At 43.8% G+C, this 18,197-nt stretch overlaps 2 protein-coding genes across 2 annotated transcripts; one reads left to right on the forward strand and one right to left on the reverse strand.

Moving 5' to 3' along the window:
* The first annotated feature begins 210 nt into the window (after positions 1 to 210).
* Positions 211 to 17,393, forward strand: gcc2 (GRIP and coiled-coil domain containing 2). The gene is made up of 24 exons (XM_079169711.1): positions 211 to 347; positions 1,005 to 1,067; positions 1,199 to 1,283; positions 1,372 to 1,451; positions 1,559 to 1,663; positions 1,838 to 2,348; positions 2,447 to 4,266; positions 4,821 to 4,884; positions 4,998 to 5,098; positions 5,246 to 5,344; positions 6,092 to 6,211; positions 7,105 to 7,269; positions 7,512 to 7,616; positions 8,501 to 8,663; positions 9,110 to 9,210; positions 9,468 to 9,545; positions 9,676 to 9,813; positions 10,557 to 10,675; positions 10,871 to 11,047; positions 11,181 to 11,389; positions 13,253 to 13,480; positions 13,775 to 13,914; positions 15,714 to 15,915; positions 16,085 to 17,393. Exons 1-24 carry the CDS (start codon positions 342 to 344, stop codon positions 16,156 to 16,158), a joined length of 4,953 nt encoding a protein of 1,650 aa, XP_079025837.1. The 5' UTR covers positions 211 to 341; the 3' UTR covers positions 16,159 to 17,393.
* tmem223 (transmembrane protein 223) lies at positions 13,953 to 15,191 on the reverse strand. Its single transcript, XM_079169759.1, has one exon. It carries the CDS (start codon positions 15,062 to 15,064, stop codon positions 14,336 to 14,338), a length of 729 nt encoding a protein of 242 aa, XP_079025885.1. The 5' UTR covers positions 15,065 to 15,191; the 3' UTR covers positions 13,953 to 14,335.
* Positions 17,394 to 18,197: the final 804 nt, after the last annotated feature.

The following is an 18,197-nucleotide window of genomic DNA, read 5'->3' on the forward strand; positions in this document are numbered from 1 at the left end:
CTTTGTATCTGACAAGATGTCAGATGGTAGGTGTACAATTCATAAGGGTACGATCTATTAAAGAAACGGAACAACACGTGGATGTTGATCTTTGGCTCAACCGTTGAAAAAGATCCTGTTGAATGTGTGACGTAGCGTATGCCGACGTCACGGGGTTGACGTTTGCGGAAGCAAAAGTCGTTGCTATTTAGCCTGTTAACCAAAACAGAGGGGATGTTTTCCTGTTAACATCTCCAAGAAATCGGACATTACTTCAGGTATCGCGTTGAGTCCGTCCAGTAAACCTCCCGGTGGACTCTGTGGCTGTCAGACGACCGAGAAGTAGCCAAACATCGACTAAGATGGAGGTAAATGTTCAGTTAGCTTTAGCCAGTCTGGCTCCATTTAGTAATGCACGTATAGCATAATATATATATTATAATATAATGCTCTACCGTTTGTAATACCGGCTGTTGGGGCTTTGAAACAGGGCTGTAAACACCAATTTAGCAGGTTACGTTGTCCTTTTATATCCTGTTTACTCAGCGAACTTCATTCTAAATCTTTGCTATTTAAGTTGAATGCGCTGAATATCGACACGTACGTTACTTTGTAGAACATGATATTACTCTGAAGCATTCACAGCATTACTCTGATACAACCGGCATACACATTAACCACGACGACTAACCGCAGGGCTCCGATAGTTGTGTAAATGTCGACACAGGGGAAAGACGAACCTTTCTTAAAGCCTAAATATAAGTTAAAGTCTTTATACTTGGTCATATATATGTATGCCGAATTGAAAAGCGACTCTCAATAAAGCATAACATCCTTTAAAACATGCTTTATCAACGATGTACTTTTGCCGACAAGCAGCGCAAAATTAAATTTAGGATTTTTCAAAGGAAATACAGTGCTGGCTGTAAGACCCGGTAGTCAATCTGTCAAAGATAACAGGAAAAACAGGGCATACCTGCAGAGCTTTTAAATGTCACTTCTTCTTTTCCAATTCCCTGAAACAGGACCCTGGGGGTTCTGGAGCAGAGTCTGCATCTCCATCACCTGCAGGTGCAGCCAAGTCAAAGGTATTTTACAATCACAGGTTTCTCAAAGAGGCAAACCGGTCTAAATTTGTATAAACGTGATTAATTGTTCGATATGTGTTTTGGTAAAGATTCGTGCTTCTCTCTTTTCTTTCATTATATTGTATTCTCAGCTGGACACACTGTCCAAAGATGACCTCATCAAGTTTGCAAAGAAGCAGATGGCGGCCATGCAGAAGATGAAGGGCAGATGTGCAGGTTAGCTTGAGTCTAAATGATGTAAAGGCTTGTTTGGCTCTGTGGACAAATAGTGTATGTAAGTATGTGACATTATTTCCTTTTTCAGATCTGGAAAAAGAAGTTAAATCCCTCACACAGCAATCCAAAAACTATAACAACAGTTCAGATGACTCCACTCTGATACAGGTTTGTTTGTAGGGCAGAATTTCATCACGTGTCTGCTTTACATGCTCCTCTGTCAACAAGCTGTGCTTCATTTTCCTTCCTGCGTCATGTGGGTGTGTGTTCAATAGGAGCTGACTGAGAGGATGGATGCCTTACTACTGGAGAAGGCAGAAACTCAGCAAAGTCTTTCACTATCTCGTAAAGATCTAGAGAAGACTAAGCAGCAAGCCGAGGTGAAATTCAACACAAATACTAAATGATGTGCAACACTGATTTACTGAATTCTATAGGGTTTCTCTGAGCACTCTGACGTTTTTGAGATTATTTCTGTAAATTGTTAAATCCATTGATTGATGCATGTTGCTTATAATACAGATTGCCGTAACAAAACTGTTATTTTTGCGCAGGGTGATCTGTTGGTGCTGCAAGGAGAGCTTGCCCGTGTAATAGAAGATCACCAGAGAAAGATCACGAGCCTAGAGAGCAGCGTTGAGGAATCCAACAACAAACACCAAGAAGAAGTGTCTTATTTCCAGAAATTGCTGAAAGAGCGAGAAGAAAGTGACAGGGAGAGGGAGAGTGAAAGAGAAAGAGACAGGGAGCGCCTGGCTGAACATGCCAGCATAAAAGAGAGCGCCGAAGAGGTCCGCCTTTGCTTAGAAGCTAAGCTGGAAACCCTTCGAGCTGAACTGGAAGCGACCCAAGAGCTGAAATCCCAGGAGATCGGCGAGCTGCAGGAGAGCCGCCAAAGGGAGTTGACGGAGACCCAGCAGGAGGTGGAGAACCTGAAGGAGGAGCTGGCTCAGAAGAGTCTGCAGCACGAAGACGAGATGAGGGCTCTGGAGGAGGACTGGGAAATCGAGAGGGAGCGTCTCCTGTTGCTCCACGAGGAGCTGACGGAGCAGCTCGCTCTCAAAGGTACAGCGGCACTACGTTTAAACAAAGAGGCCAAAATAGAAGCCTAATCTCTAGATTAGAAAATACTTTTCCAGCTAACGTTATCCTTATTTTTCCAGACAGCTACCTGCAGGATGTGCAGGAGGAAGACGAAGACCCGGCCCGTGGTTCAGGGATCGCCAGAATGCTGGAGCTGTCTGCCTGCAGTCAGGGGGACTCCAGCCATGGCGATGGGGAGGAGACGGAGACCGGAAGACTGAGAGCAGCCATGGAAGAACTCCAATCCCAGAGCACCATGTTGCAGGACGAGCTCACCCTGCTCAGCAATGTGAAGAGTGAGCTCGAGGCAGATCTGGAGAGGGCCAAGGAGGAGTTTCAGATAGAGAGAGAAGAGATGGAGTTCAAAATCAATGAATTGCAGATGAGCCGGGAAAGTGCTCCCAGTGACCCGGCCGTAACCCTGGACCCTGACCATCAGGAAGTCCAAGGAGACTCTCAGCAGCAGAGTGAAGCACACAAAGATGGAAGTGAATCAGCAATCAGTCCTGTGGACCAAAACCCTTTGAATCCAGAGGCGCTGAAGGCCCAGTGTGAGGCCCTGACCAGAGAAAGAGACTCTGCTGTGACCGAGTGTCAACACATGACAGACATAATACAAGGTGTGGAGACAGAACTGGGTGAGAAGATGACAAATGTTGTTCTTCAGTACAAAGCCATGTCGGAGCAAGGTGCAATTAATGAACGGGAACTCCAAGACAAGATGGAACAGCTTAGCCAAGAGAAGGATGAACTGTTGGAGGAGAGAAACACTCTGATGAAGAACCTACAAGATCTGAAGCTGAAGCTTGAAGGTCTTGCAGGTGAGGACCAGAAGCTCCAGTCGTCTGTAGAGGAGCAAACAGTTTTGGCCTGTGAGCTGAAGCAATCTGTGGAGGAACTGACCCGGCAGAATGTGGAGATCCTCTCCCAACTGCAAGTGAAGGAAAACACGACTCAAGAACTGAAAGAGGTGGTCAACACGCTGACTGAAGAGCGGGACGAAATACGGTCCCAGCTTCAGCACAGAGGAGAGGAAATGCAACAGCTGAACAACGATAGGACAAAAGAAATTGAGAGGATGCGTCAGGAGAACGAGAAGGATTTGAAGAGCCTGGAAAAAGAAAGGGAGGATGAAGTGCAACACCTGAAAGAGGAGAGGGAGAAGATGGAAGAGAGCCTGAGAGAGGAGGTGGAAAGACGACAGGAGACGGTTTCTGCTTTAGAGCTGACTAACAAAGACCTCTCCACAGAGAAGGCCGACCTCCAACAACAGTGTGAAGAGGCATCTTCTGGGCTTGCCAAAGCTCAGGAAACACGGGAGCTTTTGGGCTCCGAGCTGGCAGCCCTGGAGGCTCGGCTAGAGCAGGAGACGTCTGAAAAGAATCACCTGGAGGCGAAGTTGAATTCGCTGGCAGAGGAGGGAGATCGGGCCCGCACCACCATCACAGGCCTGGAGGAAAATCATTCTGACGTGCTCAAAACCTCCACAGAGGAAGTTGAGGAGCTCCGAGCACGCGTGGAGGAGCTGGAAAAGGAGAAGGTGCTGCAGAGGAGTAGTCTTGAGGAGTCTCAAGGGGTGATGGGATTAGAGGAGGTGGTGAAGGAGCTCCAGGCTCGTATCGCAGACCTGGAACAGGAGAGGAGCATGTTGAGGAACAACCTGGAGGAAGTGGTGAAGGATACCGAAGGGCTGCAGAAAGACCTGGAGGATATGAACTCCGTCAATGAGAAGGTTAATGTGGAGAACCAGAGACTGCAGGCTCACATTTCTCAGATGACTCAAGAGAAAGAAGAAAAGGAGGAAGAGGAAATGGAGAAAGAGACGAGAGAGCTCAAAGACCAGCTGACAGAGAAGGACTCACTCATGTCTCAGTTGAGAAGCGAAGTTGCTGCTCTCCAGGTGAGGGAACAACACTTTGTAGTCCACAAGAAATGGGAATTCGACCTGATTTTAGTCACTGATCATAAATATTCTAAATAATAAATTGTGATCGACCATATTTTGCTTTAACTGCCTAATCAGACATGATCAAGAAGCCACAATAATAGATCAGATGCATTACTGCTGTCTGTAAAGATAGTGACTTAAAGTTATATAGTAAAATATTTAACGTGTGCAGGTGTCTAGAAGGCTGTCTGAATTTATTGACAAAATAACAGATAAATGCAATGTTTTCTTTTAGCTCTGGAAATACTGCAGTTGTTGTTTTCTGTCACTCAGAGGAGGGTTTGGTTTATCCACTCGACCTGAAATCCAATTCTGGAGAAACACAAATGCATGCAAATATTTGGGGATAATTTCTCTCATGGAAATGATGATAATGTTTGAGCAAAAAGATTAGATATCAGCAGCTTCAAACCTAAAAAAAAAACCAATACTTCCTCTAAAAACAATAAACAATCCTGTGTAATTGGAGTGTTTTTTTTTTCTTCTTCTGATGTTTTCTCTCTCAGGAGTCTGCTGCTCAGTCGGCTTCCTCTGAGGAAAATGCAGCCAGTGAGATCACAAAGAAAATAGGTGACACTTGTTATTACTTTACTAAATATATGGTCTTTCAAAAGAAACAATTTAGTTTAGCATAAATTATAGATTATAAATTACTCTGACCGTGTAACTGCTGCTCCCCTCAGCTCTCCTGGAGAAAGGACACAAAGAAAAAGATGAGAAGATGAACAAAATCAAGGCCGTGGCCATCAAAGCAAAGAAGGAGCTGGAAACCAATAAGAAAGAGGTAGAGTGAATGTTGCTGTTCTGTATTTAACAACATGAATATGGCGTTTTGAGTTTACATGGTACAGTGTTTCCTGCAGGTTATACTTTTTTCCCCCCCTCTGTGCTTACATGGCTGAATCCACGATTTATATGTTTTTTCTTCCAGGTTGCATCCCTCAAGGAAGAAGTAGAATCACTGAGAGCAGAGAGGCAGAAAGTGAACAGCTCCATGAAAGATATCATCCATGGTGCTGAAGGCTACAAGGTAAGTGACTATGTGGGACAGAAGAACTACCAGAATATATCCTGCTTATATTCTGTAATTGTATCCGACACTAAAAGTTACTTCCACAAAGACAGTGATGCAAATAGCTGCTGCAAAAGGGTAACTGTTCAGTAACAGTGGCATATTTTACTGTAAGTCATTATTTCAACTGATGAACTTAAAAACAAATGAATAGTCTCTCTGCTCGATTCCAAAATAGAGCATGGGTAAGTAGGTAATGTACTGATATTCTTAGTGTTTTTCATGTAAGGCTATTGACAACACAAGGCACTATTTATAAATCTTATTTATTTTGCCTCCATGGCTGATTGAAAGTGACGGGACGTGTTGGTGTCCAGATGTCTCTCCATCTGATGGACTATTTAAGTTATGTTTTCTTGAAAGGAGAAGTCCAACATGAACTGACCCGAAATGAAACTGACTGTTTGTGATCGTTAAACATTTGATTCATTGTGTGCGTTCCTAATATATGCTAATTGGCAAGTGGAAGCATGCTTGCTTTGAAAATGTCGTTTTTTCCCCCCGATTTCCCTCGCAGAGGTCTCCATAAGCAGCCCCCAGACGGCACTGTGCTTTACGACTGTGTCTCCATTAGAGAGGAAACCGGTCTGTTGTGTCTAATGAGAGTTTTGTCCCACATACTCATGTCTGAGATGCGGTGTTTACCTTCACTGAGCTGTCCACTAATGAATGAGTATGTGTGTGTGTGTGTGTGTGTTTGTGTAGAATATGCAGATAGATTACGACATGCAGACGGAGCAGATGGATAAGGAGAGAGAGAAGGTGGTGGAGGCGGAGAGACAGATCGCTGAGCTGACCAAACGACTCAGCAGTGCTGTCACACTGGTAACGCAAACAAACACTCAATCACACACACCTGAACATTACTACTAACAAATACACAAACCTGCTCTCACCCTCCAGTAAATCTACGCAGCAGCGCCGCTTCGTCCAGCAATAGATCTGTCCAATCCTTCTCTCATAACTCAGTTTCCATCTGATTTACAGTGAGTCGTTTTAGCCAGCGACACTTTACCCAGCCACAAATAGCCCATCGGATGTGACTGGGTGAGCTGGGTGAGCTTTAGTTTTTATATATATATATATATATATATATATACACACACACACATATATACTGCTCTCCCCAAGCTCATAACTGTCGCTTTCCAATGAGAGAACAACAGGCAGGTAAATGGAGCGGACTATAGCTTCCATCTGCTCTGTGCTGGTGCAACACAGTTCTCTGAGACACAGGTTTGTACTTGTGTGCACTCATGGGTCTCAGGATGGGGAGGGGGGGCGCAGGCAGACTGAGAGCTAGTCAGGGATCTAAGAGTACGTCTGGACATCTCTGTTTACCGATCATAGCTTCAGTGTTTGGCTGACAGATGAGGGGAGGTAGCTGCTGCTGCTGCTGCTGGTTCAGTGTTCCTTGCAGAGAAATCCCTCAGAGCCCGGCGCTGTCAGATTTGCATGAATGACTCTAGAATGTGTCACGTGTGTTCATGCAGTTGTGGTGCATTTGCCCACATGTGCATTTTCAGGTGAATCGGAAATAAGCAAAGCGGCAGTTGAGGATATTCTCAACTCATCAGAGTCAAAACCGTAACCCCTTGTTTCATCGAACAAATTCTCTCTATTTCCTTGTATTTTCTCTTCCTGAGAAGTCGCCATCTTGGAGGTGTAAGTGTACCACCCGACAGAGGAGATAACATGAACTGTTAATGCTTTTACAGACGGAGACACTTAGCAGTGAGAAGGAGAACCTGCTGGCCTGTATGGAGACGACCAGGAGCACAGTGAGGCAGCTGGAAGCTCAAAACCAGGAGCTGCAAAGACAGTCAACTGGTCTGGACAGAGACCTGCTGACTGAGAGAGTCATGAAAGAACAGAAGATCAAGGTAGAAATAAGGAGAGATGGATACTCTGTGTTAACGCCAGCCTCTGTTCTTTAGTATTGAATAGTATTAAATATTTAGTATTTTGATGTTCTAATAGAGCCACATGGTTCAAAGGAAAAAACTCGTATGACCTACACGGCTGTACGTTTTATAAAGGTTGATATAATAATTATATGAAATCACAGTGCATACACACTGAAAACCCTTTTTTTATGTGTGTGTGTGTTTGCTTGCTTCTCCAGGACTTGTCATCTGCAACGAAGGAAGTAGAAGAGCTGACAGCCCAGCTCCGCAAGCAGCAGCAAAAGTCTCAGCAGACTGCCCAGGAGCTGGAGCAGCTACGCAAGGTACACACACACACACACACACACACACACACACACACACAGACACACAGACACACAGCTTCTCGGACACGAGTGTCTCTGAGGGCATGTCCAGTCAAGCGACTGGACTGGTGATGGCCGGCCTGCAGCTACAGCACCACCTTTCAGAGAGAAAGAGAGCAAATGTAGCCCACAGCGCACAGAAGCTGCTGTTTCTTTTCCATTAGTGGAGTACAGCAGTATACGTGGAGGTCTGACTTCATGTCATGTGTCCACATTGGTAGTGCAGCCCAACAAACACAGTATCTGTGACGTTGATGCCGATAATCAAAAAACAATGATAAACTGGGCGCTGTCTATTGTTTTGGCCAAGATCCCATAAAGTTTGTTATTAAAGAAAATTGATAATAACTATATGTATCCTGTGTATATCTAGGAAGTATGTTTAAGATGAGCATTATTATTAAAGATAACAATAACCGTAAATATACATGATAATAGTAATTAGTAAACTACATTGGAATTAAATGATAAATACAAAAATGTGTGTGTGTGTCTTTAAATTTGAATTTGAATTTAGGGATTTTAAATTACTGTGAGAACCACTACAGTCCCCTTAAGGTTCTCAAAAGTCACATTCACAGATAAAGAAATCTCTTGAAAGACTATTTTATTGTCATATTCATGTCTTTTATTTAAGACTATCTTTAAGTAGGACAACTGCTCATTTTAATCTTAATTTGGCTCTGCAAATTATTATTTTTAAGTCTTAAATGATCAATAAAATGATGGATGAAGATGAAGTCAGTTGTTGAACAGGAGTTTTCATTCTAAACTAGCTATAGGTTTGCGAGAAGGACCAACAGAAGAGCCGTAATGATGTAGTATGTTGCCTCTGCCTCTAGGAGGCGCAGCAGAGCTCTCTGCTGGACATGGAGATGGCCGACTACGAACGCCTGGTGAGAGAGCTCAATGCCAAACTCTTGGAAAGAGATGAGTGTGCTGAGGAGTCAAAGGCCCAGATAAACACCCTGACCCAGAAGGAGGACTCGCTCAAACAGGAAATCGGTGCGTATGAGTCGCTAAGATCGGTCAGACCTACAACCTGTGTGGTATTCACCAGTTCTACATTAAATATGCCACCAAACACCAGAGAGGGCTGACACTCACCAGCCCAAATATAATTTCTAATAAAAGAATGCACAATGTACTCTAGTCCTTTTTGATATTGACAAAGTAATAAATACTGCAGGTCTAATGTTAGTGTTTTAGGAAGTTTTAGGAACTAAACATTTATTATTCCGGCAGAGCTGTAATGATTTACTGTCTTCGTGTAGCTGCAGGGCCCTCTGTTTTGTTCCATGTTCTGCCCCTCTCCGTTTCTCTGCACTGTCGAGCTGTGTAATAAATGAAAATGCTGAAAAAAAAATCTCAGGACACTATGTTTTTCACCTAACATTTGTATTCTGTCTGTGTGCACATCTGCCTGTATGCGTGTGTGTTTGTCTCTCCAGAGGCTTTGAAGTCCCAGCTGGACCAGGGGGAGGAGAAAACCTCCAAGATGAAACAGCTGCTGGTGAAGACCAAGAAGGACTTGGCTGATGCCAAGATGCAGGTCTGTTTCTGTGTGCGTGCGTGCGTGCGTGCGTGTGTGTGTGTGTGTGCATGTGTGTCTTAGTAAGTGTCCCACAGGATTTTTTGTTACTGTGTGTGACATTGCTGCCTGATGAATGTAAATAGTGTTATGCAACCATGTGTGGGTATGGTTGTTGGGGAGGCCTTGAAGATGTTGGGAATAGTTAATGTGTTGCTGTGTTTGTTTATATGGGTGTATGCATCTAAATTTGTGTGTGTGTGCGTGCATACATGCAGGAAAGCTCCCTCATGATGCTGCAGGCCTCTCTGAAAGGAGAGCTGGAGGCTAATCAACAGCAGCTAGAAAACTCCAAGGTATCAAAGCCGGATTTCCTCGAAAAACTTCTCTCAGCTATCCCTTTTGATAAAATATCTAGTTTTATAAATCAACATTTCAGTCCTACTCAGGTCAAATAATAAATTCTGTGTGTGTTTGTGCGTTGAGATCGAGTTGAGCGAGCTCACGGGCGAGCGACATCGTCTGCAGGAGCAGCTGAGGTCTGCGTTGGAGCAGCAACAGAGAACCAACAACTCCTTGCAGCAACGCATCAACAACCTGCAGCAGGAGAGAGATACTGCTAAGGTACACACACACACACACACACACACACACACACACACACAGTAGTTAGAGAGAACAGCAATATATAGGGCTGCAATAAAAGTGCAACAACATTTTTTTTCTTAATTGATTTCCGGTGAAATGACTAATCGATTAATCAGCTTCTTGTTTTTTGCACCACTGAGATGTGAATGCAATCTTTTGGCTGTAGAAAAACATGTCTTAATATTTAAGACACCCTCAACATAAACTATCTATCTGCAAATGTGGAACCAGCCAAGAAGCATTGAGCAAACTCTTCATATGCTTGTCTTATTTTTTTCTGACATCTGTATCTGCTGCTACTCTGTGTGAAGGCCACATTTCCCACCATCCTTAAGAGATTTTCCAACTATTGGGGGCCATAGTTTGTGGTGCTGTTATTATGTCATTTACACTGAGAGGTGTTTATTTATTTAATATCTTGTCCACCCCATTATTATTATTATTATTAGTGAGAATCTATATAAGAGCTGGCTAAATGGCTACAGGTCTTTAAATGATGTGACCACAGCTGCTTTCTCAACTGGTCCAAAAATATAAATGAGGTTAAACTCTAGTATTCTCCTTTTAATTGTCCAACAGAAATGACCGCCACAAATCTGCTCACCTGTCACAGTCCGTCAAACTCTATTGCAGTTTTATTTAATTGCGCAAAAGTGTTTTTACAATCTCCAGTGAACGTGTGCTGCGTTATTTACTGCGCATCTTTGTGCTGATTCCAGGCTGAGCTCATGGCAACATCTGGCGAGTTTGACGGCTATAAAGTGCGAGTCCACAATGTGCTCAAACAGCAGAAGAGTAAAACCACTGCCCAGAATGAAGGAGACTCAAAAGTAGAGAGGTAAGGACGACACCTGTATGACAATTATGCATGAAGATGCAGGGTTGCAACCAGAAACCGTAAACCTATCACACTGGGAAGAATTTAGATGTTTTCGTAATTAAATTGCAGCTACTCAATGGATCATGTTTGCTATGTGTCAGTCAACATCGTCGGAGTGGTGTGAACATAATGAATACGTGGTGTGTCTGGCAGGGAGCTGTTTTCCTCCCAGGTAGAACAGCTGAGGTCCAGGCTGGCAGAGAGCCAGCAGAGCCTCCAGAGCAGCACGGCCGAGCTGCAGCAGCTCCAGACTGAGCACGACACTCTGCTGGAGAGACACAACAAAATCCTGCAGGAAACCGTCAGCAAGGAGGCCGAGCTCCGTGAGAGGTGAGCTGCCTTGTCCGTCGTTTACAACACTACCAAGTTTATATATTATATGTATTCTCACACTCCTGAGATGCATCCTGACATTTCTCTCATATGACATTCCTACTAATTCTCACTCCGTGTCCGCCTCCAGGCTGCTGTCGGTGCAGTCGGAGAACGTGGCTCTGAGGTCGGACGTGTCCCAGGCTCAGGCTGACCTGTCTTCCCAGCTCGAGGCCCAGCGCCACACCTACAGGGAGCAGCTGAGGAAGCTGCAGGATGACCACCGGGCCACCGTAGAGACCCTGCAGAGCCAGCTGACCCGCGTCGAGGAGCAACTCTTCCGCCTGCAGAGCCAGAACAGTAAGCATAAAAACAACTTGATCCATTTAAATACATTGGGCAATAAGTACCTGATTGGAAACGGTTGAGGTAACAAACGTATCTATTATATTATGAGGCAGAATGATCCAATAAGTGAATACTACTATAGTAATCTGGAGTAATGCACTGCAGGAATGGTGTCATATGAAGAGATCCATCAAAGCATCTGCAGGTGTTAAGAGCACTGAAGTTTCTGTCTCTCTATCGGAGGAATGATGGGAGAGAGAACGGAGGAAAGGGCGTGTTGGTGTGTTTATCAGTAGAGCAGCATTGGAAGCTCGCAGCATTGGAAGCTCATTCATCACCTCCCACACAGCTGCCCTCTGCAGTCAAACAGCAAATACACACATTGACTAGAAAAGGGTTCGTGTGTGTGTGTGTGTATGTGTTTCTTCTCTGTCACTCCAGCATAGCCAGGTGTTGGCGGACCTCGTCGGCTCCGTTCCCGCCTCTCAGTGTGGCGAACAGCTCACTGTGGCATCTGGAGAGACTCATCATTAGCGGCTCTCACATGCACGCCAGGATTAGCCCGATATATGGGGGCGCCTTTACTGGAAGTCGTGCTTGAGCCTTTTAACCTCTGTATTTGCATTTAATGGCAGTTAAAATGCAGAAGGGTTCAACACCAGTGCGTGTATTGGGCTTATTGGGCAGGTGGGCCATACAACTGCTGGCCCCTGGACCATTTTTACAGGCCTCATATTATTTTTTTAATGCAAGAAATAACAACAGTCAAATTGATCTATATTCATTGTTTTGTCCCGTTTACTCTTTAGCAATCCTATATATCAGAACATAAACACAAATTACAAATACTAGTTCCAGTTCCAGAAACTTGTCGTTGCTCTGCAGAGACTGTGCTCAGTATTTGGTCCAGGAAATTCATTCTACTATAAGTTGTTGTCGTTTATCCCCCTCATAGCTTTTACCACTACAGGTTGATTTATCATGAGTCTCTCCTCATGATGTTGAGCCTATAACAGATTTAATTAATTACATCTGTGCTCATACTATGACAAGGAGTGTTGAGTCAGGAGAAGGATGAGAAGTAGCAACATTACGCAGACACAAAATCTGATCAAACTCCAATGCATTTACACAAACAAAAAGATTTACACACATTGACTAGAAAAGGCATGTAGCACTTCAGCGTCTCACTCTTCTCACTCCGCTGCATGTGGAGAGGAGGTAAGAGTAGCAGACTGGAGGTGTGAAGCTGAGGGGAGGTTTAGAGTCTGGTCTGTTGGTCCATTAATCATAATCTTCTCTTTGGTCCACCAACTCCCTCAAGAGCCTCACCCTTCTTTCTCTCCCTTCTATTCACACTCGTCATCGTTGTTTATGCCAACTGAAGATCTGGTTAACACCAATGTGTCTGGTGCCCCCTCATGTCGCAATGAAGTAGGACACTGACTGACAATTTGGTGTTAAATTAAGCAGGGGTTGTGTTTAGTGTGGATACAGATTGATCCTACTGTTTCAGCACACAAGTGCTCTTTGACAATAGGCATCCAAAAAATATTTATTTATGTATTTTAAACCCTTATTTATTTAGCTTTTAAACTGTTCACACTGGTAAACATCGGGCAGACAAAAAATGAACGCAATTTTTGTTTTCAACGTAATAAAAAAGTCATATTTGAAACTTTTCAATTAAAGATAACCTTTGATTTTATCCTCATTTATGCAACCCACCCTTTATTAAATTATGAATATTTTTAAATAATAATTTTGTTTTGAAATGTATTTTTGTGTTGTTTTACCTCATTCTCTGCTTTTTCACATGCTTGTATTCACCTGCCAAACAATGAATAACTTCTCTCAACCTTCACACACTTTCAGGTTCAGTGGCGGTCCAGTCCAGCCGTAAGTCCCTGTCGTTGGACCCCCAGCGCAGAAACACAGACCACAACCCGGCAGGTCTGGGAATAATGGCCCTCAGCGACCTCCAGTCTATGGCCAGAGAGGAGGGCGAGGGCATGGAGACCACCGAGACCGAGAGCCCGGCCCCTGCTCTGTCGCCCCTGCCCTCTCTGGAGCAGCTGCTCACGTCCCCGGACCCTAAACAAGGTGCGTTTGAAACAGGAGGGGCCCCTTGTAACAGTTATTCAGTTTGTAAAAGCAACATGTACAAAATTCTACTTTACCATAGACTGGAGGGATTGTTATTCATTTAGTAATGTATCTATTTTTGTAACGGCAGTCTTTGGAAATCATTAAAAACCATGTGTTTTTAAGCAACTATTCATTTATGTTTGGACTGCGACTCAAATGTGATCATTCATGCTATGTAAATCAGCTTCTCTGCCCATGACTTTCTAAATCTGTGATCTTAAACTTGTGTCTTTGGTTTGGTCCCTATAGAGCCTTTTGTGTGGTCGGTGGAGCCTACCAAACAAGAGCTAAGTGTAAAGCTGAGCACAGCCACGCGCAGTATGGAGCACATGAACAGCCTCCTGCATGAAACTGAAGCCACCAATGCTGTTCTCATGGAGCAGATCACCGTATGTATACGCACACAGTCAGAAAACGCAAAGACATTTGTCATTTTAATTCCACTGCATATTTATTCAAACTGTTATCTGTTGCGTGAGTGATTTCAAGTTACTTATTGTTAATTCTAAGTGATTTTAAATATGAAAGTGCGGAAACCTTAGGTGGTGGAGGGAGGTGTCCCTCTCCCAGGATGGACAGATGTGCCACAGAATAACCAACATAATGGAGACAATACATATGAAAGAAGCTGAACATATATTGTGAACATGTATGAAAAGATGGATCCGGGAGGATGTTTGATCTCTTAGATTTTATTTAATTGAAAAAAAGGACGTATTTGTTTGGCAGCCAGGTAAAGAACACAATCAGTGTTCTATTGATGTTTGGTGTCCGATACAGTTTTCACAACAGTGTCACAGTAACAAGAACCTAAAATGGCCGGTAAGCTCCAACAGTGATGTCAAACAGCCTCGCGTTGTTCACAGTCCCGTCTTTGTCCAGAAGAAAGTAGAACTTGTGTCCTTTGACCCTGAGCGGGATGAACGAGGGGGACTCATGTCTGTGAGCGTGACAGGCCACCTGGGACAGAGGGACAGTTATTCTTCGGCCCTGGTCTGGTCCCAAAAGCGACTGCGTGGAGACAGTCACCATCCTCCCGCCTTGATGTAAAACCACCCGGCTGACGGAGCGCCTGCAGAACAGGAGCCCGAGCCCGACGATCCCCGCTCCTATGCTCAGGCATCCCAGCGTGAAGCCGTACCTCCAGGCGCTTGACCCCAGGTTCATCTCAACACTCCACATCCCGGCGAGTCCGGTGGTGGTGGTGGTGGTGGAGGTGGAGGACGTTGTCCTGGCTTTCGCTTTCTCAGTAGCGCCCCCTGTGTCTCTGAGCCCAGTGTAAGCGAAGTGGCCCAGGTACGTCCAGAAGAGAAACTGGCCGCCGCAGAAGACCGAGAGGAGCCGGAAGAAGCGGGTCCTGTCGTGCTCGAACAGGGCGACGTCTCTGGAGGGCTGCGCGGAGGAGCAGAGGCGGACAGCCGGCTGTCTGTGAGCGACACCGCGGCTGCTTCTGCGGACGAATATCTGCTGAATATTAACGAGTCGAACCTGTTTGGCGTAATACTCCAGGGCCCCGCAAAGCAACCGCGCTAAACCCATCTTTCACGAGCATAAACTGCTTTAATTTTCCCACACCTATTTCACCAGAAAGCTTAGTTAGTAAATGTTCAAAAAGCGTTTCAACGCTTCTCTCCCAACGCACCAGACAGTAGCAGCAGCAGCTCAGAGGGCGCCGCCATACTTGTTATGTGTGTGACGTTAGGTTACGGGAAGTAGCGCGGATCAAAATTAATTTCCGAGCGTGTGCGTAATGCTCGCGTTATAATCGAGATTTGCAAACCAACACAACACATTCGTATATTGGCTCTATGTTTTTATTATTAAAAGCTAATTTTGTAACCTAATAATAAATAATAAGGTAACTATGTATACTAAGAATATGTTGCTTGCTATTTACTGGTAAATACACTTTATTGGCCTTTAATTTAGCAGCTCGATATATATTGTGCATCCCTACTTGTTTCCTGTTAAAATGTTCAGTTTTTCTTTTCATGGTATGTGTTTTCTTCAACTTGCCAGACATCGGTTGCTCAAATATTGACCAAATAATAAATCTTGTCCACGCTAGATCTAGTGTATAGGTTGGTATGCAGATTTTGGGAAACTAATCATATTAAATGCAGGGACGATGTCAACACTTATGCCTTTATTATTTAACGTTGCCAATATGTTCTACCTGCCTCTGTAGTTGCTGAAGAGTGAAGTGCGTCGTCTGGAACGAAACCAGGAGAGGGAGAAGAGCGTGGCCAACCTGGAGTATCTGAAGAACGTCCTGCTGCAGTTCATCTTCCTGCAATCTGGCAGCGAGAGGCAGGCGCTGCTGCCCGTCATTCACACAATGCTGCAGCTCAGTCCAGAGGAGAAAAGCAAACTGGCGGCCATTGCACAAGGTACGGTCGAAGTGGACAGGTTTTATAAATGCACACACAAATGGTCTGTTAATCATGATTTTACATACACAGACACACACAGACACACACACACACCTCTTGTGCTGCAGGATATACTGTCAAACTCTGTCATTTCTAATCGGGTGTTCTTTGATCTCCTTTTGTGCAGGTGAGGAAGAGGGGTCCGGTTCTCGGGGCTCAGGCTGGAGCTCCTATCTTCACAGCTGGTCTGGGATCAGATAGACTCGATGATCCACCAACACAACACAAACACTAGGAGCACAGTGCCCAGATGTTACCGGGCCATTTTCTATGAAAACACGTACTGAGCACTGTTGCCGCACATTCTAAATTAGTGGCGCAATTTGGAGGTTAACTGGGGCATTTACTAAATTTGGGAAATAGAAGGGACCAAGGAATGTATCAATGAGGAAGTGTGTGGTGGAGATTAAATCACTTGACATTAATATTGATTTGAATTTGCGGTGCAATAGTTACATTAGTCTCCTACCAATTTAAGTTAACTGCGACACATTCCTGTCTTCCTCACTCTTACTTTTGATACATGTTATAACAATAGTTACTGGACATTTCTTGAAGGGGAGCTCAAACGGCATTAATAAGACATCATTAGCACTATGGAAAACATTGTGTAATGTACATGATGTGCACACATCATGGTAATAACTAATAGCATGAAATAACTTGAATATCATTTTCAGATCTTTGATTACTTTCCAAGATTTTTCTTGCACTTCTATTGGGCTTGTCCTGTGTAGCACAGTACGTTAAACTGGAGTTTTAGCATATTCGGTACAAACCGTATATGCTTTTAACAATATTTAAGGGCATGATTAAATGTTTTTTTTAAATATGTCTTACTACCTTAGTCGGCTTTCCCACCTGATTCCTTCAGTAGGAAAATTGACACTTGCTTGAAATACATCCCAGTAAAAACTGTTGTTAGAAAGGGCATAAATGCAACATGCTTTGGAAAACAATCAGCAGTAGGTAGTTGTTTGTTGTGGTTTTTATTATTTAATGTCAAATTTATGATTGTTATGATTTCAATGGTTCACTCTGTTTTGGGAATACTTTGTGGTTTTGTCAGTTGTGCTGCTGTAATCCCCGAAGATGAAAGATTTGTTGAAACTTCATCTGCAAGATAATTCTGCACCAAAGCGCCCCCCCCCCTCTGACATTACGCTGCTCAAGTCCTACCGACGATGAAGATAAGTCGCCTGTTCATTTTCTCATTCCAGTGGCAGCTTTTTTCTGTGATTCCTTCAGCATAAGTGAATGTACTTTTATTGAAGGCTTTTATATTTATGAGGGTTAATGTCAGGACGAGCTATGAGAGATTAATTTAAGTTAAGGAATTGGATATGTATAAAAATGAATGAGCATTTACAGGATGTTAACTTGACAGTTCATATTTTCTTTCTGGTTGTTTCCGGCTGTAAACTAAAATAAAGTTAACATGGATGAAAATGTCTCCAATTACTTTCATTATAATGCATCTTGATGTGAAACTTTCATTATATAGAATGCATGCTAAAGCACTTGAAGCTTACCTGTTTTACAGATATTTAACCGGATAAAGTGAGTCAGGATGAACACGCATGCAATGAAGAGGGACTGTAAGATCACCGTTGGTCTCATTTTGCTTGCAGTGTGAAACGATGCTTCCATGCATTGATTGTCTCGCTATGAAAATCCTCATCCCTCTTGGAGGAGGGACGGAGAGGGGTGTAGGGGCTTCCCTTTTAAGGAAATATATGTGGTTTCTAGTGTCATGACGCAGTCAGGGGAGGAAACAACAAATAATGGCTACTGCATGCCACCGGGGAGTTAAGAAAAACATGCTTCATCTGCTGTTAAGGAGGAGCAGCACTATCATTAAAACCTCGCTGAATGTGATGCATTGCCATTAATATTATCCTCTTTTATTATTTTATTATTTTTCAGAACCTTGCGGAGTAGTAGTGTGCTAATTATTTCCATCAAAAGTGAGGTTCTTGGTGTGGGACAGGGTTTCTTCACAGCACCCGCTCGCCATGTTGAACTTCTGTGGTTTCCGGTGGCCAGAAAAATGAAAAGTCAGACTTTCCATATATTCTGAATTGATGCTTCATGTGTAAGGAAATTACTCAAAAACACTCAACAGTTTGCTGGAGCAGCAGTCAGCATCAACCTAACAACAAGAAGGCTGCACGTCTGATCTGTTGTGACACAAACATACTGAGTGTGCACTGAGTTCGCAGGGCGGGTGTTGCCGTTTT

Source organism: Pholis gunnellus (genome assembly GCF_910591455.1).
Source record: "Pholis gunnellus genome assembly, chromosome: 12".
NCBI classification, from domain to species: Eukaryota; Metazoa; Chordata; class Actinopteri; order Perciformes; family Pholidae; genus Pholis; species Pholis gunnellus.

What these genes read in the sequence shown, in the direction of transcription:
- gcc2 (XM_079169711.1), top strand. An exon ending in GTCCCCGGACCCTAAACAAG is followed by an intron (nt 13,481 to 13,774) that starts GTGCGTTTGAAA and finishes TGGTCCCTATAG; the next exon opens with AGCCTTTTGTGTGGTCGGTG. An exon ending in TTCTCATGGAGCAGATCACC is followed by an intron (nt 13,915 to 15,713) that starts GTATGTATACGC and finishes CTGCCTCTGTAG; the next exon opens with TTGCTGAAGAGTGAAGTGCG.
- tmem223 (XM_079169759.1), bottom strand. Translation starts at nt 15,064, where the DNA reads ATGGGTTTAGCGCGGTTGCTTTGCGGGGCCCTGGAGTATTACGCCAAA.